The following is a 26,399-nucleotide window of genomic DNA, read 5'->3' as shown; positions in this document are numbered from 1 at the left end:
CCAACGCACAAGTTGAACACACAGAAGTAAACAAGCAAGTGAAGAGGAGCATTAGAACTGACAAACGTAAATATGTGGAAGATCTAGCAACGACGGCGGAAAAGCCTGCAAGAGAAGGAAACATGAGAGAACTGTATGACATAACAAAGAAACTCTATGGAAATCACCGTAAACCGGAGCAAACAGTGAAAAGCAAGGAAGGCAAGGTAATCACCAACATTGAAGAACAACGAAACAGGTGGGTAGAACACTTCAAAGAACTTTTGAATCGACCAGCCCCACTGAACCCACCCAACATCGAAGCAGCACACACGGACCTCCCAATCACTGTTGGTCCACCAGCAATCGAAGAAATCAGCATGGCCATCAGACAAATCAAGAATGGCAAAGCAGCAGGACCAGACAACATTCCAGCAGAGGCACTAAAAACATACGTAGCGGTAATTGCAAGGATACTCCACATTCTCTTCAATAAGATTTGGGATGAGGAACAAGTACCAACAGACTGGAAAGAAGGACTTCTGGTCAAAATACCAAAGAAAGGCGATCTCAGTAACTGCGATAACTACAGCGGCATCACTCTTCTCTCAATGCCGGGAAAAGTCTTCAACAGGGTATTGTTAAGCAGGATGAAGGACTGCGCAGACGCCCATCTTCGAGACCAACAGGCTGGATTCCGTAAGGATCGATCATGTACAGACTAAATCGCAACTCTACGGATCATTGTGGAACAATCAAGTGGATGGAATTCATCACTCTACATCAACTTCATTGACTCCAAGAAAGCATTTGATGGCGTGGAGAGGACAAAACTATGGAGGATTATTTGACACTAAGGAGTGCCTGAGAAGATAGTCAATATCATACGGAATTCCAATAATGGATAAGCTGCTAAATCCTGCATGGATGACAGTTGACAAACTCGTTCGAAGTAAAGACCGGTGTCAGGCAAGGTTAATTACTCTCACACTTCCTCTTTCTTCTGGTGATCGACTGGATCATAAAGACGTCAACATCTGTGGGGAAGCATGGGTTACAGTCGACATTTAGGATGCAGCTGGACGATCTAGAATTCGCAGATGATCTGGCTCTCCTATCGCACACGCAACAACAAATGCGGAAGACGACCAGTGTAGCAGCAGAGGTCTTAACGTACACAAAGGGAAAATGAAGATTCTCTGATACAATACAGCATGCACCAATCCAATCACAATTGAAGGAGAAGCTTTGGAGGATGTAGAAACCTTTATGTATCTGGGTAGTATGGGAAAAATTAGTGAAACATAATTGGTTATTAAGTCGAAAAGTATAGATTTAGTTTTTCTCTAAAAAATGTTAACTTACTGTGATAACGAAACAAAGGAGCAATAGCTCGGCAAAATGGTATCAATAGAACAAATGGAACTTCACACATTAAGAACTGCATTATTACAACTTCTAACAATGGTAGCAAACGTAATAACAAGTGACCATAGAATACAGGTAAATAAGGAGGTTTGTCGGTTTCATCTGATGGATCGTTACTAGTATTAGAAGATATTGTACAAGTTTTTGGATACGTAATCCATTGATCAGGAATAATTTCATGCAAAGCACGAATACACGAAAACCAATCCCGACTAGACAATGGGTCAGAATGAGGTGATTTTCTCAGTGTACTTGAATCGCTATTAATGGAATTAGCCTACATTAAAAATCAAAGAAATGTTGAAAATAGTTTAAACAATTTAAAATATGTACATACAAGCGAGACTTCATTTTTAACATCCACTAATACAAATGTAAATAGTATAAATAAAGTCGGACAAAATTTCGCTTGTAAATATAGAACTTTAGTAAGTACGATTAACCGTCTAAAATTGTTTAATGCACACTTAACATTTGTTTATATTATTTTACACGTATCTCACATAGTGTATGATGTAAAGACCATGTAATAATAACGGTAGATTTAGGAAAAAACCAAGTACTTATAGGAACAATAAACAACAGCCCCAAATGCCCTGGTACAATCGAGGATGAGGAGAGTTAGCTCTCCCTCTCGAAATGCTCTCACATGGCCACGTATATACAGCCACTGCCAGGGAAGTCCTACTCACTGACTTCTCGTGGCGGGGCTGTTGTTTACGAAATTGAGAGGACGAAAAACGAATGTCCGGCGCTTTAACGGGTTTGATGGATGTGGAGGATCCACCTAGGAAGTTGGAAAACCCTCATTCAAAACCAATGGTGCACATGGGCTCCAGTACCCTCAGGGAACAAATGGCGTATGAACCAACTATTGGTCACCGGCTACCATGGGACTGCATCTCCTCACGATGCTCCACTGCCTTGTGGATTAGATCATTAGGTCAAAGGCTCAGTATGTGGCCCCCTAAGAAGACCACCTGCTTCGGTTTGAGCACCCAGACAGCATCATAGTCCACACACAAATCAAGTGACTCGTGTGGCGCATATGTATTCGGTACCCCTTTGTACCAATATTTATGTGTTCAAATAAATAAATAAATAATTATACAATGACATTATAATTCAGAACATAATAAAAGTAGAGCAAATTTTTCTCAAAATCATGTATAATTTGACATCATTACATACACACCCTTCCATATGTGCTCCAACAGATACACTACCTGAAATCCCTAGCTTCTTTTTCTGCCCTGAATAACAATAACATTTCATTTAATTCGTGATAAACAAAACTGATCTCTATCAGATCACATATGGATGTAAATAAGTAGATTGTTAGCGGAGTGATCATAACAGCAACAAAGTATTGAGCGAAAAATATAAATGAATCTATTCGTTTATGAACTCGTATCGAACAAATTAATGGAACTAAATAATTGTTTCTACTAATCAGCTTCCATACTAGGCACAGTTAAAGTAGCGCGGATGAGGTTTAAGCATAATAATTCAGTAATAAGGTATAAATCGTTATGAAATGATTAAGCGACTAATCATTAGTCTGATCTGTTCTTTCGATTGGCAGTGAGAAACACTGATACGGAAACAACATACATCAAAACAAATAAAAACTTTTCATAGAAAAAAGAATGACCTCATATTTTTTATCCAAATAGTTTATCCCATTAGTGATTTGCTCCGATTGTGTAAACAAATAAACAATGATTCGATTTACATTAAAGAGTTGTGAGTGTTGGTATCTTGTATGCATGAGCTATTGGAAATTGAAAGAAAGAAAGAAAGAAATGTTATGACTATATTTCTATCACAGAAATTATACATTTTCAGCATAAATCTCCATAGAAAAACTATTTACTTATAATCTAGTTATAATGGCGGTTATCAGATTATGCTTTTTAGGCGATAATGATGATTCAGTCATTGAAAAAACCGTCTTTTCCAGATTGGCCATAAATCAATCAGCTAAGAGAGGGTCCAGTGGAAACTCCATCAGTTTGTCTATAGAGATCATTGTTACACTTGAATTGCACATTTAGATCTCAAGTAAGACGAACGATGAGTTCATTACCAATTGTGACCTCTACAAACATCTCAGACCATCTGGTTCTGCTATACCAAGACTATACGGACTATCAAAAGTTTATAAAAATGATGTTTCCCTACGTCCCATACTTGATACGAATAACTCTCCATATCATTTGATTGGTAAATGATTAGATGGAATTTTACAAGCTGCCAGAAATCACATTAAATATATACAACTCTCTTGATTCATTTTGTTAATTCAATTAGAAATATCAATATAAATGGTAGCAAAAATGATCTCATTGCATGTCACTCCTCCCTTTACAAATGTTCCACTAATAGAAACTATATGCTCTTTTATGTGACTATATTGAAAATAACAACTTTGATATTTGTATCCCAAAACTTCATCTAAAAAAGCTACTTCTAACTTGTACTGTCAATGTATAATTCAGATTTAGTGATTTCCATTTGAAAAAAACTGATGAAGTTTACTCACAAGTCAGTCATTAAAATATCAGAATGCCATTTCACTTTCATTACCAAGTATTTCTCATTACTTTCATGGAAAACAAATGACTTCTGACTTCTAACATAATATGTATCCAGTAACGAGTCTTCAGACCCTACCTCACTTACTAATAAAAACACCATCAGTAGAAGTGGATCGAAATCCTGGTCTAGAGTAAGGTACAAACAATGCTAACACTCTTCCAATACAAAAAACACTAATAAACTAGAAATATAGAATAAGTTGAATATTTGATTCAACAACAGTACAATGTCGGATGTGCTTTACAACCGAATATAGTAATCCTAAACGCCAATCAATGGGTAGAATAATATTAATAGGAGTAGTAAACTTTGGATTTAATTGAAAACGAAAAATATTTTAAGTAATTATAGGTCGATTAGTGAAATGAATAAATTTGGCTCCAACCAAATGCAATTTCGAATTCAATTATCACATATCATTTATACAAAATAAGAAGATATATATAAATTGTTTCATAAACAGCAAACGGTGACAGATTTGCAACGTATCAATTGTTCTTTGAAATGAGCAACGAAAACTGGTCAAACTGTCGCACCCGACTAAGTAATCTGCACAGTTTAGCTTGTTTCACTCACTAACAATAGATTAAATACCTGAGTCCAATTTTATTTACTAATTATATAAAGACTATGAGTAAAATTCACACATGGTCAATTTTCTATGACAAATTTCTCAAAAACCTAAAGTTAATGAGTGAATTATCTCGTATTTTTCATACAACCAAAACACTGATTAATAAAGGAACACCAACACTTTCATTTAGTAGTATTGAAAAAAGCAATCCTAATAATTCCTTCTGCCACAAGAGCTTAAATATAATGGATCACAATAACAAAAAAGCTTACCAAGAACAATAGAAATCGATCTAACGAAACAACACGCCAACGTACACAGAAATCTGACAATGTAGAAAGACACTATAACAGAGAAACAAACATGAACGTTTAACTTCTAAAGTGGAAAATCAGCAAACAAAATAGTAAACGGAGTTAAATACATAGGGGCATCAGAACATCATGAACAAAGCTTCATTTAGTTTATTTGGAACTGGTAAGTAGTGTCTTTAGTCCACAGACAAACAAATCAGTAGCTTTTTATCAAATGTATTCTTAAAATAAAAAGATAGCTTTCTAGTGAACACATGCAAAACAGATGAAACGATAAGTAAACATCTGTAAAAGTTATTTCAGCATTTGGTTTATCCTCGATTGATTGTAATACGTGAAAGAAACGACTGATTATGTTGGAGAAAACGTCGTTCAAATGAGAATTATTCCAAATATCTAGTTGAATTGAACTTGATCAACGAAAAGGCAACAGATAGAATATATGTAAGAACAAAGAAAACATGATGGAATATACAAAAAATAGAAATTTCGTTTTAAATAAGCAAGAACAATTATTTCACAAACTATGAAACTCCGATTGATTTAACTAACCTTTTCAGTTGTAAAATTCACTTGTGCAGTGAATGTCAAAGAAGACACTATGTAGTCACAAAGCATACGAAGTTGTCTATTGAGAAATTTGGCAGACATATGGTGTAAAAGACTAATTAAAATAAACAGAAACAGAGTTTAAAATAGCTAATTAGCTTGTAAGCATTCAATAATATATATATATATATATATATCAGTTTTCATAACATAATAGTTGAATAGCACGCAGATATTATCCAAGTTGATACGCGGATTTTGCGAACCATATCAAAACATCTTGAATACTATAAGAGAATCTGGTTAACTTTTGGTCGAATTCACCAACTGCATAGTATATTTTGATGCCTTGTGGAACAGTCAATATCATGGACCACAACTGGTGTGCTTAGCTATTGAATTAAAGTTATTTGCGTGGGTGACTTATTAATTACCTACGAAAAAATTCAACCTAATCGACTCAGTAAATTTATAGTGTGAAATGCAATAAACCGGTTGAGAGTAGCAAGCTATCATAGGTGTAGTTACCATTTCTAATGTATATAGAAAATACAGCATAGAATATAAAACGTCTACATGCCTGTCATAAACTCGTCAAAACCATTTACAACTCTATAAACACCTTCATTGAACCAAATAATTGAAATAAAGTGATTGAAACAGATATTTTATAGGAAATCAACAAGGTAACTTAACATTCAAAATCTACTATAAATAACCAACTAACCTGATTGGTTTGTTCGGTATATTTTGATATTCCATAAAATACCGAAACAATAAACTACATATCAATAGAAAAAGAAAAACAACAAAGTTTTAAATCGCGAAGAGGAAAGAAACAAAGAAATTCATGTGATATAATGTTAGTAGAAAGATATACATAAAAAATGTATGACGAGCAACTTGGACAATAATAATCATACTTCAAAAGAGAGTGGTTCCAGTAAACAACTGCTGAGTCGTATGATTTATCTCCGCTTTATGCGGGTAGCCAGACAGACCTCATGAGAAAAAACATAAATGAAAGCCATAAAAATGAATCTGTATTTGATTATTGAGTAACATTAAACGAGCCAATAAAACTACAACAGACTAGAAAGAAGGATATATCAACAAGATTCCAGCATGCTCACTCCAAAGAACGGCGATCTGAACAAATGTGAAGATTAAAAAGCATCACACTACTGTCAGTACCAGGAAAGGTTTTCAACAAAGTGTTGCTGAATAGGATGAAAGATTCAGTAGACAACCAATGTTAAAATCAACAGGCTGAATTCAGTAACAATACGTCGTGCACAAACCAAGCTGTAACACTACGGTTCATCGTTGAACAATCGATTGAATGGAACTTGTCACTATATATCAACTACCTTGACTACGAGAAGGCGTTTGGCAGCATGGATAGGAGGACCTTATGGAACCTTCTTCGACACTATGGTGTACTTGACAAGATCGTTACTATATTACGGGATTCTTACGACAGACTACACTCTAAAGTCGTGAATGGAGAACGGCTGGTAGATGCATTCCAAGTGAAGACCGGTGTTAGACAAGGCTGTTTATTCTCCCCTTTCCTCTTTCTTCCAGTGGCAGGCTAGATTAGGAAGACCTCCACATCTCAGGAAAAGCACAGAATACAATGAACAGCTTGCATACAAATAGACGATTTAGACTTCACAGACAACCTAGCTCTTCGATAACATAAACGTCAACAAATGCAGGTCAAGACAAACAATGCAGCAGCAGCTTCTATATCAGTAGGCCTCAACATACACAAGGGAAAACGCAAGATCCTCAAATACAACACAGTGAACACCAACTCAATCACACTTGATCGAGAAGCTCTGGAAGATACGGAATCTTTCACGTACCTGGACCTGGACAGCATTATCTATGAACAAGGAGGATCTGATGCAGACGTAAAGGCAAGGATTGACAAAGCAAGGATAGCATTCCCACAACTGAAGAACATGTGCAACTCAAAACAACAGTAAGCCAGTATCAATGTCACAATCTTCAATACGAATGTCAAGACAGTTCAATTGTACAGAGCTGAAACTCGGAGAACTACTACAACCATCATCGAAACAAAGCACAGATATTTACAAACAATTAACTACACAAGATACCTAATGTCCGTTTGCCGGATACCATCAGCAACAGCCTACTGTGGGAGAGAATAAACCAGCTTCCAACTGAGGAGGAAACTAGGAAAAGACGTTGGAAGTGAATAGGACACACATTGAGGAAATCATCAAACTGCATCACGAGGCAAGCGCTAACTTGGGTTCCTAAAGGGAAACGCATAAGAGGAAGGTCAAAGAACATGCTGAGCCAAGAATCCGAAGCAGACATGAAAAGGATGAATAGCAGCTGGAAAGGATTGCTCAGGACAGAGTTGGATGAAGAATTATATTTCAGTAGTCTACACACAAACATTGAAGAAACAATTTTACAATCCGAGTTGTGTTTTACATCTATTATGTGCAGACAAATACCAACAATGACTAATCAAATGATTAAATAAAAAAGTCCGAATGAACGATAGAGCAAACACCTAAAAAGCCACGTTACATATAGAACAGTTAGGATGAAGCAAGAATAATGAAGGTCACAGAGTAGTATGAATCTATTTATTTATACTGTTACTAGTGTTTTTAGGTTGTAAGTATTCGGTAATAATCCATTAAATAAATGAATTCCTATTATTCTGCCATGTTCGTTGTTCTTGTCTTATTCAAATTTTAAAGTAAGAAAGGTTGCAGGATATCACATTTAGTTCAACAGTTAAAAAAGTCAACGAAACTCACCATAAGAACACATTACTCCGACTAACTGCATTGCTCCATTCAAAATTCCCATCTAAAATAAAAATGAAACGAGAACATGAAAGGACATGGAGATTGTAGATGTGTACTTTCTGCACATCTTCTGGTGCCAAAACAATAAGAAATATGATTATCAAAATCATGAAAACAATAGTAGCTATAATCGCTTGATAACCATAAGCAAAGAATAAAGATCTTTCTGTACAAATTTAAGCCCACAGAAATACCAACACTGTATGCTAAAAGTAACCATATAAATTTAATTCGTACTTTGTTAATTTTTCCAAAAATGAATAAGAGTACCGAACTGAAGAAAAATAATAAAATTTATTTAACCAGAGTCAAAGCAACCATCACTTTACGTTCTGAAGAAAAATGGGAGAACAAGTCGAGACATTTGAAATAGATAACTAGAGACTTCTAAAAGTAAAATCGAATGCTGAAGGTCTCATGACTCCAAGCGTATTGTAAACCATGATAACATATACTATTCAGGATGGAGGGTTTGTGAGGATTGGAGATTTATTAATTTATTAAACTGACTAACAGTATCTAGACAACTACTGAAAACCAAGAAGCACTGGAAATCCGTTCCTACTAGTATTAAACACCTCACTAGTATGGACACATGACCCCACCTATGATCGACCTAGAACTTTCAGACCTCGTTGTGAGAGCACACTGTTTGAACTGGTGAGTTAGCATCTAGCAGTTTATATTCCAAACTCCAATCAATTTGTGATACTGTCCAGCCATCTTCCAAAGCCAAGGTAAATGTCTCATTACGGACGTAGTTGAACTCGATTAATAACGATTACTCATAACAACTCCTGAAATTACCTCTCTCGAGATTAGTGAGCATGATTATTATCGGTAAACAGGATTCTCAGAGATTGTTGAGTTTCCTAGTTCATATCAAGGACTGATCTTAGATAACCAAAACCCACCATACTAATGATAATCATGTATTCAGTAGTGATTAATTTCAAGAAGTATTTCCAGATGTTATAGTAAGAAATCGTGACTAGTGTAGTCTAACTTTGTTGGGAGTAATGATATTGGAAGATAGTTGAGCAATATCGTGAAATATTATTAAATGTTTGGGAAATCTTCATAATAAACCAACATAAATGTTACACATATATTTTGTCTTTTATTGTATTAAATAAAGTAAGAACTTACTAGAAAAACAAGTGTACTCCTCTTGTACCATTGAACAAAGTTTAGATAAACTAGTAGATTTATCTGTATACGGTAAAGTTGATTCGATTGACTCTACATTCATGGGATCCGATGATGGGAGACTACCAATGTTAAATTCACCTGTGTTTGGATTAGTTAACTGACGTATAACAAGAATTAGAAAATCAGGCAAACGTTTTGTGATTAGCTGAGGTAAATCTATCAGACTATTTGGACCACACTGTTCACACATGGAGCGAATTTGCTCAACTAGATTCGGCCGAATTCCACTTGCTTCTTCCAAATCTAGATTAAAGAAGGGAAATATGGAGGATTGGTAAATTGAAGAGGAAACATTCGAAAGCTTTGAATATTAAAATATAATGAAAGAAATCCAAAGCATAGTATTTTTACGGTTAGAATTGATAGGACAGCTGGTTCAAAAACAAAATTGGATAAAAACCAAGCAGAGGAGCAAGGGACTACCACTTAATTCAACTTCCAGTACGCGCACGATAAAATATTATTTGGACCTCACACGGCAAGTGGTTAACGGACAGTTTAAGGCCAACAAAGAGTAGGTGAAACCAATGATGATACGTGAAACATTCTCCATCAAACGACTTCAATTGTTTGAATGGTTCTAAGACTAATAAGTCAAGTGTGAGATTATTTCGTAAAAAGACGATACTCTCATCTGCTCCCAGTCCAGACGTTTAGAACGATGGGCGGAACATTTCAGAGAACAGTTCAGCTGGCCTTCAGCTACTCTACAACTACCCACCATTCCCAGACAGTGTGAATGGAACATTAAAGTAGGTCTCCCAACTCTTGCTGAAGTTCAAAAGGCTATAGTTAATCTGAAACGAGGAAGGGCAGCTGGTCCAGATGGATTGGCTCCAGAAGTCTTTAAGGATGGTGGTCCAATTTTAGCGATTAGGTTGACTAATATTTTAGCTAAGATCTGGGAGTTAGACATTATTCCATCTAACTGGTCACAATCACTTATCGTCCCAATATATAAGAAAGGGTCAAAATCATCCTGTGACAACCACAGAGGTATAAGTTTGACTAATATAATATCTAAAATACTAGCCTCGATAATTATCAGACGCCTAACTAAGACTCGTGAACTGCAAACACGAGAGAATCAAGCTGGCTTCAGACCTGGTCGTGGCTGCATCGATCACATATTCACTATTCGTCAGGTTCTAGAACACAGGCATACTTATCGACGTCCGACAATGGTGGTCTTTCTTGACTTGAAAGCAGCATTTGACTCGGTAGACCGCGAAATTCCGTGGCAGTGTCTGTCATTGAAAGGCGTACCCCAGAAGTACATAAACCTTGTGAAGGCTCCTTACTCGAACACTACTAGTCGAGTCAGAGCTTATGGCGAACTGTCATCTACTTTTGCAACTTCAAGTGGTGTCCGTCAAGGCTGTCCACTTTCTCCATTTCTGTTTAACTTCATCATAGACCTACTGATGGAAATAACATTCTCATCGACTGAATTCTCGGGTATTGATCTCCTACCAGGAGGTCCACTTATCGACATAGAATACGCAGATGACATAGTCCTGTTTGGTGAAGACGCTGACAAAATGCAGAGTCTTTTGGTAGCACTAAGCAACAATGCCAGAATGTTTGGAATGCGCTTCTCTCCCTATAAATGCAAGTTGTTGCTTCAGGACTGGCCTGCGTCAACACCTGGACTAAAGATAGGGAGTGAAGTAGTCGAACGCGTTGGCAACTTCACTTATCTTGGAAGTCTGATCAGCCCTAATGGGTTGGTATCGGACGAAATCTCAGCACGGATTCGAAAAGCTCTATTGGCTTTTGCCAACTTACGTCACCTATGGCGAAGGCGAGATATCCGTCTATCAATTGAGGGACGAGTATACTGCGCGGCAGTCCGTTCTGTTCTACTTTACGGCAGCGAAACATGGCCATTAAGAGTAGAAGACACTCGTAAGCTATTAGTATTTGACCACAGATGCCTCAGAAATATTGCTGGCGTCTGCTGGGATCACCGGGTAAGTAATAGTGAGGTTAGACGCAGGGTATTAGGTAATGATGGTAAATCAGTTGATGAGGTTGTTAATCTTCATCGACTGAGATGGTTGGGTCACGTGTTACGTATGCCTGAATACCGATTACCACGTCGTGCAATGCTAACGGGTGTTAGAGATGGTTGGAAGAGAATTAGGGGCGGCCAAACCAAAACGTGGCATCAGTGCTTGAAGACACTAACCTCTAGTCTGAGCCATGTTGGTAGATGCAGACTACTTGGTTGGGGTCCGCGTGACTATCGTAACCAATGGTTGGAGACCCTTCGTGACATGGCTCAGAATCGATCACAATGGCGTAGGTGTATACACTCCCTGTCTTCCCTTAAACTAAGAGATTAAAATCACTTCATATCTTTCTTTCTACTAACTGATTCTTTCTTCCTGTACTGTATCCTTATATGCAATCTTTCTCCTATATATTACCACCCTTGACCTAACCACTCCTATGAATCCGGTGTTCATCTTGCTGTGCTAATGCGGTATGGCAACCTGGACCGATGCATATATGTGCCTGGTCCTACGTTGTAGCTGACTGACTGACTCTAAGACAACGAATGTACATGTTTTTGCATGGTTTAAAATAGAAATCGAAGGCTTCAATGTTTGTTGTCTGGGTCTAACTAAAAGAATGGATCAATCTATCCATGCTTACTTTAGGTAACATGGAAATGGGGGGCGGATGTTGATTCAATATAAGAAACACATAAACCTAAGAAATTAATCAATGTAAGTCACGCAGCTGTTGAGAGACTTATCCCCACCATCGAAAACATTTGCTTTAAGTTAGCCTTGGTATATCTTGAGCAGAACTAGTGTACTCGACCATCATCAAGCTTGGACGTTACAATCAATTTTAATCAATATAAAGAAGACAATCTGTGGTGTATTATGTGGTAAGCTAAAATTAAATGATATTCAATTACTTAACAAGATTTGAAACAGCTTAGTACAACAAATAATCCCATTTGAAATATACATAAATATGGTCTTTACGAGTGGTCCAAATAATGGCACCACAATAAAAATAAAACTTTATGTTGATTTACTCACCAAACGTATGATACATTTGTAATAAGGAGTATAGTACAAAACGATTAACTTCAACATTATCACACATTAAGAATGGGTAACCAGGTATTGAATTCGGAAAACCCACACTTCCTGATCCACTTGTAAGTGAATTCACACCCATATTCGAGGATAATATAGGATCAATCGGTGGTTGTATAATACTAGAAGATGGAATCGAAGTCGGTACGCCTGTATTTACAGGTACAAATGGTCGATTAATTGGAACAGAGCCACCAGTTGTGTTATTCATCAAACCACTGCCCTGTTGTGATATTATGTTCGAATTTTGTGGTTGCGATACACACGCAGAATTATTAACAGAGTGTAAACTGTTAGTTCCCGGCTGTGTTTGAGTAAGAGTAGAAGAGGTAAGAGCTGAACAAAACCCATAAATTACACAATCTGGTGCCTGTATGCTACGCACAAATTTTATGATGTTCCAATCCAATCTAAATAAAACAAAGTGTTTCGACTCAAATATTATTCGAAATAGATTAATGTTAATAGCGTGCGCTAATAAAACATCAATTACTTTACACTGTTAGATGTAAAGGTATGGGAAGAGTATATTAAAAAACAGATTAGTCATAAAAGTGAGATGTTTAACGAGAATTCAAAAGAGGGGACTAATTTATTCTATTTTCCACGGGGAATATTACCAACACAGGTATCAATGGGCCAATACTATAATGACGCCCAAATGCACCGTCTTTTCATGAAATGAATATGAGCAATAAATCGTTTGTTTCTTCCCATTTCAATTAACTATTAGGATCCATAAATTTGATTTATCTTTAAAAATGTTTATTTCTGTATCTAAATGCAATATTAGGCGCGAGGCTGTTATATTTCTCACAGAAAAATAATCTGCCCATAACTGAAATATATAAAAACGTAGTCATTATTGTTGAAGTTCACGAGTTTCTTGTACCTTTTCCCACCAAAATTGTTACACAGAATAGGACTAATAAACAAATTTCAACAAGGTGAAAATTGACGATCTACATCTAAAAAGTATTAGCAAAGTGAGCTACATTTATGTAGGATGACACTACTTCTTTCTAGACAACCAAGAGATGACGTAGAGAACAGCACAAATCAATATATTCAATCATCGTAGATTTAAAAACGTCTTTTTAACTGATATGACGAAGCTGAAATCAAGGTCGATAATTACTTTTTGATTTCATTTGTGTGAGTGACTAAGGAAACTTATATCTTTCAATCATTTATTTGTTAACTGACATGTGATTATGATTACTTTTGTTTCTAATATTTGCATGCACACCCGTTATGTTGCTATGATAATAAGTCAACCAAATGGTCAGTAGTTTTATCTTTTAAGAACAGTTCCTCAGGAGCTTGCATCAACAATTTAATCTCGCGAGCAATTATTAGCCGGTTACGTACTATTGCATCTATTTAAAACAATTCGGATCCCGTTCATTATCACAAATCATAATAACCAAATCCATAACATAAGTACACTAGAAACACTTGTAGCACAGCTTTTCGTTGTAAAAGATGCACATAGGAAATAAAAGTATAACTTCATGGGATTACATCATTTATTCTATTACGGATTTTTCCCTTTTACCAATAGTCTTCAATCTAAGATTATAATGAGATTTAAGTCTAGGAAACATTATACAATCTTAGTCATCTAGTCTATGAGTTGTGAAGCAAGCTAAAGTAGGTACATAAACCTCTTCGTCCCGTTAAAGGTTTATCAAAAGTTGAGTTGAACAAGATATACAGCGTTAAGTCAGTTATGTACGAAAATAAACAAATTAATTAAGGAAAATAAATATCCTTACTCTGAATGCGAAATATTCCAACCACTTAATGCCTATGTTATTCCATTGAAGAACAGAACAACGGAACATCTGCTTTGGTTTAGAAGAGTGGCTAGTATTACTACTAGTCGTTAATCAAAAAGGTGTGGCTCAAAATAGACCAAATAAACCAAATATTTTTGAGTTATTATAAAAGCTAAATAACACAGCGTCGATTATGGAGTAAAATAAAAAAACTACTGTGGTGTGTGCTACTTATATTGACATAAGTAGTATACGATGTTAGTCGTGAACAGAAGGTCTGGCAGCAGAGGGACAGGAGGATCGAATAGTAAAGAATGGAAACAGAATGCAATTTGTACGAAAATGCAAGAACAATGAAGTCTGAGTCATTTTGAGACAATCGATGGACATTTTGCAAATTACGTATTTACTATTTGATTGTTAGATTTTATTAACAAGTGTAATTTTGTCAGATACGTCCGATTGTCCCTACTGGTGTTCGTGTTCTCTACACTACTATCAAACTATGGATATAAAGGAGGAAACATGAGAAATGATAAACAAAACAGAGCATCTGACGACGATTGACAAAATAAGTTATGTGTATAGTATTATTTTCTTAAAAACTCTAATATGAACAGATGGTTTACCTGCTTGATAATAACTCGTTTGTACATCTAGATAATGTGTGGAGCTATTGTAGATGATGAAACCAACTTGTTAATGTAGTTTTATCAAAGATTTATTGATGTGAACAGAGAAATAAAGAAGCCATGACAAACAACGGAAGCCATTTTATAGGATGTTATTTCACTTAATTCAAAGTTTGTAAAATACTAATATTTAGTTTTGTTCCTAGTTTATTCTACAAACCATAAGCTTTCGTTTGATATATGATTCACTGCTATATCATTTTCTGTTCCAAAGCTATTATAATTTAAACGTAACCTTTTCTACCCCAATGCCCAGTTTGGATACTGTATTTTTCTAGTTGTCTGTGCATTGTCGTGTTAGTCATCCGTTTATTCATGTGTCTTTTTACACTAATCTGAATTAGGAATAAGGAATAAATCTAGTAGTGTTCTAGCTGACTAGTCTTCGCTCCCGCTTTTCAATGAGTCAGATGATAGAATAGTTTTCGTCCCTCTGCCCATAGCCGTTAGTTTTAGTACTGAATCACGCATTTCTAGCCTCAAGGTTAAACCAGTTAGTTTGTCATATCAAGGCTTTAACGTAGATCGAAACAAGTTCTCTGCTGTATATTACTAGGTGGAGAGATCAAGGAAGTAAAACTTATCTTCGGGAAACTGTTTTGTCGGAAAAGTAGCTAATATCCATCAGTAATTCTTACCGGAAATATTGATGACTTTGAAATAAAGAAATATCGTTAACTTCATAAGAATAACTGATGTGACAACCCCTAGACTAGGTGTTACACGGGTAGATGCATTAGTTACCCGGTTCTAATTGTCACTCAAATTATAACTAATCCATCAGATTAGAAAAGGGGTTAAGCCCCTGACTTGTAAATAAAGAGCTTCGGTTTTTCGAATTTATGTAATTATAGCTTTTACCATTTGAAGAATTTAGGCCTAACATATTTGCAACGTTAAATTACGGAAAAAGAATGATAAATGTTTGTATTATGGTCTATTCAAATTAAGTAAGGTAAGACCGAACTGATTATGATATGAACAACACCACTGATCGGTCACAGATGAAAAAGTAAATTCCTAGAATATCAGTCAAACGAACGTTCTTCACATTAGCTGCTGAATAGATAAACACTAAAAGAAAATTCCAGTGTAAGTGAATCGCCTTTCAGGTTCAGTATCTTAACTGATAGTGTAGAAAACATAACTCGTGGTTTTCTTGAACTAAGCAATTTTTTACTTATGTGTACAATCTGTAAGTAAAAATCTTGCACCCGGCGGCGCACATTACGCTCCAATTATAGACTCATGACGACTTTTTACCTATGCCTTGAAAATCTTTTATTTTTGTGTCGATAAGTTGGCTAATGAACAAGTCCGAGTATCTATCTTCCCTGAGATTAATGCGCAAGACACTAGGTTTTTTTAATCATTTATGCAGAGTTCATAATTAGTAATCTACGACTGTGTCTTTGTCCTGTGCTTTGTCTCAGATAGGTATGAAAATTTAACAGGAATTTTCAAATAAGTATGAAATGAAAAAGAGTGAGTTGGTTTATTAGGTGTAATAACAATGCCACGATCACAGAATATGTAACTCATAGAAAAGTTGAGATTCAGAGGTCGAAAAAGTAAAAACAGCTATGAAGCGAACCAGAAACCAGTTCAAGTTAAAAATGCAAGGGAAACAAAATTCAAAAAAAGATGTATGACTTACAAATATTGCAGTTCAATAGGAATTTCGTTAGTCCCTCCATCACAAAGATTTTTAGGTTCTTTATTATCGAGAACAGAAGTACTCCAATTAGACCACAATTTCATTAAACCTATTAACGAAGTAAGAGTATGGATTCGAACCTCCGGTGTAAGTATATCTGCAAGACGGAACCCTAATGTATCGAGCAATGTGTAAACAAGTGAGCATGTAAAGTAATTAGAGACTTTTGGATCAGTGGTACTACATAAAACGGTATATTTGGGTTCCATATTCGAGGTATTGTAAGACCATAATGGTTGGAGTTTAGTTAATAAGCCTACAAAAAAATGTTGCGAAATCTACTGTTAGAAAAACATTTTTAAATGAAGAATTTTTGGGAAAATTGGCGTTAAAAAAATAGAAAGTTATTATTTATCTAAGCATTTGGAAAAGAGACACTCAAGATTAAAAGCATATGCAGCATCAAGGTAAAACACGATAATACTGAGAATTCTGAAAATATTTTCAAAGTACTAATGTATGACTCGGTAATATAACTCTTGAAAGTGAAGATTTTTTTGGAATCACAAATTAATTCATTTGACATGACAACAAAAATTGTCCAGAAATCCCTATTTAATTGAATTGTAGATGTGACCGGAAATTTATCGGGTTGTTATTGGGAACAACCTGCTGGAGCACTTTAATAACTGCTACAAAATGTTCAATGACCAGAATGAATTACGATTGTGGTACTATGTCACAAGGACATAATTTATCAGATTTTGAGAAACTAGCCTGAAAAGGAAACCAAATTACTTGATTTTCGGATACAAAAATAAAAGTAGGTAGGGTGTGAACCACTTATAAAAAAACATAGTTACTCAGGCTACAAATTCTACACGACACAACAATTATGATGAGTCGATTTTTAACACACCCCTTTACGATATTATTGAGAATATTTTCGATCAGGACTATCTGCATCCACCTATAACAGTTGATTTTAGCTGATAAAGCTAACACGATATAAACGACTCTTTTCAACACCAGTCAAAACAACGATGATTCAAATCATCTCGTCCCACCCATAACTATCAAGGTACAATGGGGGGTTAGAATCACTTCCAATGTGTGAAAGAAAAAATTTATGTCAGGAAGTCCGATCCAATTCAAATGATAGCAGTTCCCCAAAAACGAGAAAAAATTGTGTACTAATGTACCCAAGTTAGTGAAGATACACATATGAAAAACCAAACGACAAACAGTCCTCAAAGATCTTACGAGAACGAACCTTATGTAAGCCAGGACTGTCGCCCGGTAATTGATGGAATTATAATCCGGCTATAGGTCTCATTGAATAAAACTCGAGACAACAGCTTGGAGTGATCATTTAGCAAAACAGCATGTTCTAATTTAATAACAGTATTATTATTTTGTACAGTTCAAGAACTCAAGAATGAAAACACTGAATTTGTGACGTATATAAGTACTATAACTCATTTGCCAAGTAGTTTGTTTATGCGCTCAGTTTTGAGTGTTATTATTTATGTGAGGGCCAGCGATACTAGGTGCCTGCCCAAACCGAAGTAGATGAAATGGTGCTGGAACCAGAGGCCTCGTTAACCATTAATCCGAAAAACCTTTAAATATAGTGACGTAAATAACCGACAATATGTACAAGATTTGAAAAAATGGATCTAATTTTACGTTATTAAATTCTAGACAAAAAATAGTAGAAATTAAGTATGGAACAACTGTTTTGTTCAGCTCTGGAACTTTCTCGAGTCACAATTTACCAGAACCTGGCGAGATCGGTCCTGAAACAATCTAAATCCACAGTAAGAAATTATTTAATCAATCGGTGACATTCCCATCTTACAGTAGGGACGGATTTCAGATTCTAACAAAATACTTGTACATCATACCAACATCATGATATCAATAATGACCAATAGAGAGGTTGGATTTTAGCATTGAAACTAAAATTAGAGTTGAGTTGATAACCGAAAAATACCCTCAATTAAATTTACACTGCTATTTTTGGCAAAGAACCAATTCCTTTAAACAAACACATTTTTGTAGTGGCTGCTAGTAAATTACTTAAGACCCCCACTTGTCAATCAAACGGTCAATTAAGTTAGTCACCAGTACTTTTAAAGTTTCAAGGTGTCTTACGTACTGACCTCATCTGCTTTACTGTTATTGCTGGATAGTAGTCAACCTAGATATGTCGACAAATGCCGGTCTATTGAGAATTCCACGACCAGCTACCAGCATTAATCAGGTTTTTTATTGTTTATTTATTTGAACACATAAATATTGGTACAAGAGGACGCCAAATATATATGCGCCACACAATCGGGTTATTCACATGACATTCTAACATACTTTGAAACAAACCATCACTTTCACTTAGAGGACGTTTTTTGTGATGAATCAATCAGTTAGTAAGGTTGAAGTAATACGATGGCTTATTTAAATCCTTTCGGAATGTTCTGGTGTCCGGTTAATGAATTTCATAAAGTGAATGGGACCGAATATATAATTGAAATTATATGTAATGTGGTCTGATAAGCGTAGAACTTGATTACAAGATACCAATATCAATCTAAAAGCAAAACAATACAGGGTGAATTGAAATATCCTCTGGGTTGATTAAAAGCTATGGAACAACTGCGTGAATACTCAGTACTGGGAATTAAGTGAAGCAAATCAAAACCATCTTTAAATCTATAAAACCTCCCAGTTTTAGCAGTTTTTGTGTACTCCAGTGTTTTGGTACGCCAAAAAATTGATTATATATGATAAAAGAATAAAAATAAACAATACTTTACAGTATAGATAGAAACAAACAACACTCACACAAAATCCTATTCACGCTATTTGATTCCACTTCGCGACAAGCTAGAATACGGCAAAAAGTTTCTATAACAGCTGGTGTAGACAGCATATTGGAATTTGGAAGGACTGAGAATTTTTGTAGGAAGAAGTGTAAGACTCTGAAAACAGAATGGGAAAGAAAAAGCAAATACTTATTGATTACAATCATGGTTCATGAAACTTGTTTAAAAAGGCGTAGCTGAAACAGAAATTTAAACAACGAGAAATTTTAGGTGAAAAGGAATCGATTTAATTTACATTTTATTCAATTTCCAAGAAAAAAAGCAAAAATAATTTTTAATAGTGCTTTCCTTGATGAATGTCGGTTTTACTGGCTGAAGTAAATATGGTCAAATTCGAAACAACTGAAAAATGTGTCCATACATTAAAGCTAATGCGAATAGTGCTGGACTGGATCAACATCAAGAACAAGAATTACCGTTGTACTTACAGCATTCTTACATGAACAGACATTGTGCGCATAAGATGGTGAGACAAAGGTTGCAGGCGACCATAGGCAGATAGGTCGTATGGAAAATCAATTTTTCCATTTTTTATTAATCGTGACCATAAAACTCCATGTTCCAGTTTCTGATTATCCTTTGCAGTTTCATTTGTCCAGAATGTGTCTATCAACCTTTGTATTAATTGACTAACTTCATTGTCTGTACTAACTAGAAACAAGAAATAGGTGTCAATTAGTAAATTACCATATATATCAAATTTAATAACTCATTAGCGACAAATGATTCTTCACTTACTAGTCACAACTTAAGAGATAAGGAAACATTATGCACAGATATAGTTACAAAAGAATTTAAATTGATGAATTCACTTACAAGCATTTAGCACAACGAAAAGTTGGTTCCATGTCAACTTTGAAATTAGATGAACAGAACTATTAGATATTTGAGTAGAACTGACAGATTGTACTAGTGCTTGCATACGACGTGATATACGGGATTCTATCGGTCTAAGTGCTGGTGGCATAACACGTGGCAGATGATCTTGACCAAGTCGACTTTTACGTAAAACATGTTGCCAAAGGCAAACAGGTGCTGTAGCCAAATGCAAAAGTCGACCCTGGCGTTTCCAGCAAGCTGTAGAGGAGCGGAAGTGAGGAGGAAGTAAACCTGATACAAAATAAATAAAAATACATGGTGATGTGACAAGTAAACCACAATTAGTATTATCTTTTTAAATATGTGAAGTATGTATTAAGACTTTATTGTAACATAGATAATAAGTGTATACGGTGTCTACAGAACAGTCTAGTATGAAATTAGTCTAATACTAATTATTTGTAGTGGTGTTTTCAAAATGATCAGTTATTCTAGCTTATTTTTATTCAATACAGACTTTCTGGTAAAAATCTTACAACAAAAAATAAACCACGTTAAACTACATGAGAACTTGAGTCTTATATTTCCACAATATGGATTAAATGATTTCACTTGGAGGTAAACACTTGGACCACCGCTACATATTAACTCAAGAAGGGATTTCCTGATGTGCACTTAGCATTGCCATTCAGGTAGGACAATGTGCATGAGGGCAATAATAGGGGGACTTTCCCACTGAATACTTCCGAATGGATAGCAAATGATATATTAACAAGTCATTCTCACGATCTTCCAGTTTTTATATTTTGACAAAGTGGCTTGACATGGTCAGATAGCACCATAGATAATAGACAAACCAAGATATGGTTTACGACAACAAAAGACTCAATCCCTCATGAATCTGTATGAGAAATAACACATCCAGCTATTATTTTGTTACTATATTTAAACAAAAGTGCAAGGAACGACCTTGAGCAGTGGTGAACAACGAAAGCAAAAGAGACGGGAAAAGGCAGTGGCTGTAGATAACACCTGACAGCTCTTCACACTAATAAAAGACAGAAAAGTCAAGTGTGAGACGATCTCGGAAAAAGACGACACTCTTACATGATCTCAGTCCAGACGTTTCGAATGGTGAGCCGAACATTTTAAGGAGCAGTTCAACTGGTCTTCAGCTACTCTACAACTACCCACCATTCCCAAACAGCCTGAAGAAAATATTAAAATTAGGCCCCGCGACTCTAATTGCAGTTCAGAAAGCTATAGCTAATCTAAAACGAGGAAGGGCAGCTGGTCCAGATGGATTGGCTCCAGAGGTTTTTAAGTATAGTGGTTCAATTTTAGCGATTAGGTTGACTAATATTTTAGCTAAGATCTGGGAGTTAGACATTATTCCATCTAACTGGTCACAATCACTAATCGTCCCAATATATAAGAAAGGGTCAAAATCATGCTGTGATAACCATAGAGGTATAAGTTTGACTAATATAGCATCCAAAAGACTAGCCTCAATAACTATCGGACGCCTAAGACTCGTGAAGTGCAAACACGAGAAAATCAGGCTGGCTTCAGACCTGGTCGTGGCTGCATCGACCACATATTCACCATTCGTCAGGTTCTAGAACACAGGTGCATTTACTCTCTGTCCTCTCTTAGAACCTGAGTCCTGAAATCCCCTTGTGTCCTTTTTCATACATATTCTTTCCTAATATCACTGATCCTGTCACTAGTTCTACTCTGATATTTATCTTGGTTATTTTACCTCGCTGTGGTAATGAGGTAAAACGACTTGAACCAACAGACATATTGTCAGGTTTTACGTTGCACACGACTAAGTGACTAGGGTCAGCTACACAATTTCTTTTCAAATCATACCTTCTGAATCCCAATAAGCAGGAAACCTAGGTTTATAACTTTTTGTTGGCTATCTCCAACCAATTAATATTACCATATGGTGCACGCAAGATCGATTCATTTAAACTAGTGACATCTAAACCTGGTCGCAGTACCAGAAAATAAATCACTTATTTTTTCGAAAAAATCGTCAAAATGAGTTTAGATTAGCTGTGGATTATCGTAAGATCTCTCAGGCTAAAAAACTTATCAGGAAAGGTATATAGCTATTCACTAAAAACAGCTTACTCTCGGTTTCATTCTGAATACATTCGTTGTCCGAATCCTCAGCAGAAGTGGAGCTTTGTTCCTGTACTTCATTTTCATTATCTTTATGGGTAACAAGTTCACGATTGAGATCAGATCTATCGATATCCATCTTTTTGGAGATATAAAATTGAGAAACACTAAACTTAGTATTTTCTGTTGTACTGCTTAGTTCTTTGCCTAAGATGTTTTTGGGCAGAACTCCATCTTTTTGTGTTAAACTAATCTCATTATCATTTGACTGACCAGTGGAATCCTTCCTACCACAACATGGTATAGGGAGATCGATAGCTCGGTCAGGATCTTCAGCTTCAGGGAACAAAATATCGAAAAGCCGGAGGCAAGGGACAAAATCTGTTAACTAAAATACAAAAATTGCAGGTTTATAATCATAATACATAAACCATGTGTATAAATTAGATTTGAACACGGAATAATCATCTAAACCTTAATTTATATACGTTAACCAAACATTGGGTTTTATTCTTCAAAATTCCATGAAATCTCCGGTCAATGTGTAAACTCTACTACGAATAATATACAGGTAAACAATAGTAAATAAACAAGGTGAAGTCTCATCTATCAAACTAGGGAGGAATAGTGAGCTTGATTAACTATTAATTATTAGACCGTCGTTTAGACAAAAAACACTAGGTAGCAACTTAGAAAAGGATTCAAGGTGTCGAAGGTTTAACGAACCCCAAACTGATTAAATTAATTTCTAGACAAACTTCAAAACTTTTATATCATACACGCAGGGTAAACTGGAGTTGTTTTCATTTGAAAACTAAACCATAAAACACGAAATTCTTGTTAGAGTTGACTATTATTTTATTTTTATTTTTATTTTAACACAAATATTGGTACAAGGAGGCACCAAACACATATGCGCCACACAAATCTCATTCGATATGTATGAGGGCTGTAATACTGCCCGGGTGCCCAGACCGAAGCAGGTGGTTTTCTTAGGGGGCCACTCCCCGAGCCTTTCATCTAAAGGTCTAACCCACAAGGCAGTGGAGCAACGTAAGGAGATACAGTCCCATGGAAGCCGGTGACCAACGATTGGTTCATACGTCATTTGTTCCCGCAGGATACTGGAGCCCATGTGCACCACTGGTTTGGGATCCGGTTAAAGCGCCGGACATTCGCTTTTCGTCCTCTCATTTTCGTAAACAACAGCCCCGCCACGAGAAGTCAGTGATTAGGACTTCCCTGGCAGAGGCTATATACGTGTGGCCATGTGAGAGTATTTCGAGAGGGAGAGCGGACTCTCCCCACTCTCGGCCGTACCAGAGCATTTGGGGGTGAGTTGACCATATGCTGTCACCTTTGATTTGTCTATGAACTAGTACCAGTATTTTAAAAAACCTCAGTCAGTCATAGTAAGCAGGGAAGGTATAAATAATATCTAAATCCAGCTTGAACTTTAACGACTTTAAATAGCTGAAAGTAGGCATCGGTATATCTCTGTATAAAAATTCCTTACTTGTGAAGAAAGTACTAAATATATATTACAGCAAGATTGAGACTCTGGATGCAACAGCAACTGCTTCTAGTTTTAGTACTGATAACTTGGTATTTTTAGTATAACTGAACACAAATAATCTCTGTCTCTCCAAGTGAAATTTACCCAGGTCCTGGTACTAATTTGAATAATACAGTATTGATTAGTATACTAAAAGGAACTGGAGTAGAGTGCTGTACGTAATACACTTTTAACGTGTGATTCTGTAAATGAGAATTCATTAGTTTATGTAGTAGATCAAGGTATTTGAGTGTTTCCGTGAACCATGGAACCCACTAACTACACACATTGATGACCTACACATTTTACTCATGTGAAACTATGTAAGGTTTGAAAATCACAATCTAAGCCAAATTATTTCTTAAGCTTAGTTAAATGAAATACAGTAAGCAAACGGTTTCCTGCTAATTAACCAAACCGGAAAAAATGAAATCTACCAACCATATTTTTTCCAATGAATCCTGAAGTAGCATTTAGCACGAACCACATTACATAATGACTTGATTTAGTCCACGTACGACCTTCCAGCTGTGAAACGGAAGAGAAAATATGCACGAAGACAACTTCAAATATTGTTAAAACAATAAGATATTTGAATATATTAACAAGACATATAGCATTCTGTGCATTAATAATTGTGCCAAACTTTTATGTTAACGTCAACTAATCATACTCAGCAGAGAAATACGTTTACAAAAAGGACAAAAACTAAAACTCGTGAATTGATGTCCATACCATTCACTATATGTAGGATAATAATAATAATAATGCGCGACTCGTCAGGATCTTTGTAGCACAAGAGGAATCAAAACCCGGAAATTAATAACGAACAGATGCCTAACTCATCAATCCTTCAATGTCATCTACATTTATAAATGACATAAGAGGCTTGTTAGCTCCTCCTGATTCATTTCCCTGGATATAAACAGTGAAACTTTTGGTTTACTGGAAATAACCTCCTAATAACTATGGATATGGTATATTCAGACGTTCAAGGGGTTAAATGTGACCCAGAACCATAGAAACAACGGTCTTGTTGAAGATTCTTTTGTTTTCAGTATAAAAAGAAAGGTCAATTAAGATCTAACCATAAGCATTGTGAACTTACCTTTATGTAAGCTTATCTCTCATTGATAGTGATTTTTGAGTCTGTGTCACTTAAGTAATGTCTGATAATATCTCAAGATACTGAGTTGCATCATCTGTAGGACCCCAACTAGCGCGTCTTGAACGACCAACAGAACACAGTCCTGTTCAGCTTTCTTTCATACCACAACACCATGTCATGAGCTTACCACCTCTCCACCTTTTACAACCAAAACCAGCGTCGGCAAATAATGCCCGACGTGGAATTCTCTGGGTCAGTCAGTCAGTCAGTAACAACGTAGAACTTCGTACGTACGTACATCAGTTCGAGTTGCCACACCATATTAGCACAGAGATGCAGTTGTCGATTCAAATCCCGTAGTGGTAGAGGTAATAAGAGTATAAGCAGTAATCGGGAAGATTAGGGTTTGGAGATGCTATTCAAGGACTATAATCCAGTGAAATAAATTTGGAAAGAGAAAAAAGAAAGGGACATGAAGAATTCAGAAGATTAGAATTTGGGAGAACACAGTGGATGCACCTGCGCCATTGCAAACGATTTTGAGCCATGTCATTCAGGGTAACTAACCATCGGTTGCTATCATCTCGCGGTCACCAACCAGGTAGTCTACACCTACCAACATGACTCAGTTCACTTGTCAGTGACTTCATGGACTTGTGCCATGTTTTGGTCTGGCCGCCTCTAGCTTTCTTCCAACCTACTCCTATACCACTGAACATAGCACGTCGAGGCAGTCGGTCGTTGGACATACGTAACACGTGTCCCAGCCATCTCAACTGATGAAGTTTCACTACTTCATCAATTGATTTGCCATCCTTACCTAGTACCCTCTCACCAGACCACACTACAGAGAACCAAATAGATCATATTTGCATCAACAAAAAATTCCGAAGGACAATGGAAGATGTGAGAACCAGGAGAGGTGCTGACGTAGCTTCAGATCACCACCCAGTTGTAGCCAATTTAAAACTGAAGCTAAAAAAGAACTGGACAAGTGGACAAACAGCAATACAAGGGTTCAATACAGCCTTCCTTCGAGATACTGACAAACTCAATGAATTCAAGATAGCTCTCAACAACAGGTTCCAAGCCTTACATGATCTACTGAAAGAAGAAGAAACTACTATGGAGG

General features: G+C 36.1%; 1 protein-coding gene across 2 annotated transcripts in view; it reads right to left on the bottom strand.

Moving 5' to 3' along the window:
- MS3_00003412 (uncharacterized protein) overlaps positions 1-26,399 on the bottom strand; it is a 59,270-nt gene that overhangs the window by 14,274 nt on the left and 18,597 nt on the right. For both annotated transcript variants that reach the window (XM_051211206.1, XM_051211207.1), the window contains 14 exons: positions 24,601-24,687; positions 22,614-22,992; positions 20,469-20,762; positions 20,081-20,303; positions 19,612-19,748; positions 16,768-17,083; positions 12,578-13,047; positions 9,456-9,761; positions 8,256-8,307; positions 6,173-6,226; positions 5,449-5,560; positions 4,855-4,926; positions 3,062-3,181; positions 1,345-1,684 (listed from right to left, as the gene is read on the bottom strand). In XM_051211206.1, coding sequence (XP_051071244.1) covers positions 1,345-1,684; positions 3,062-3,181; positions 4,855-4,926; positions 5,449-5,560; positions 6,173-6,226; positions 8,256-8,307; positions 9,456-9,761; positions 12,578-13,047; positions 16,768-17,083; positions 19,612-19,748; positions 20,081-20,303; positions 20,469-20,762; positions 22,614-22,992; positions 24,601-24,687 — 2,962 coding nt within the window. The remainder of the gene's footprint in view (positions 1-1,344; positions 1,685-3,061; positions 3,182-4,854; positions 4,927-5,448; positions 5,561-6,172; positions 6,227-8,255; positions 8,308-9,455; positions 9,762-12,577; positions 13,048-16,767; positions 17,084-19,611; positions 19,749-20,080; positions 20,304-20,468; positions 20,763-22,613; positions 22,993-24,600; positions 24,688-26,399) is intronic.

Source organism: Schistosoma haematobium, chromosome ZW (genome assembly GCF_000699445.3).
Source record: "Schistosoma haematobium chromosome ZW, whole genome shotgun sequence".
In the NCBI taxonomy this organism is placed as follows: domain Eukaryota; kingdom Metazoa; phylum Platyhelminthes; class Trematoda; order Strigeidida; family Schistosomatidae; genus Schistosoma; species Schistosoma haematobium.
Note: the sequence above shows the minus strand (reverse complement) of the source record. Positions and strands in the feature narration are given on the sequence as shown.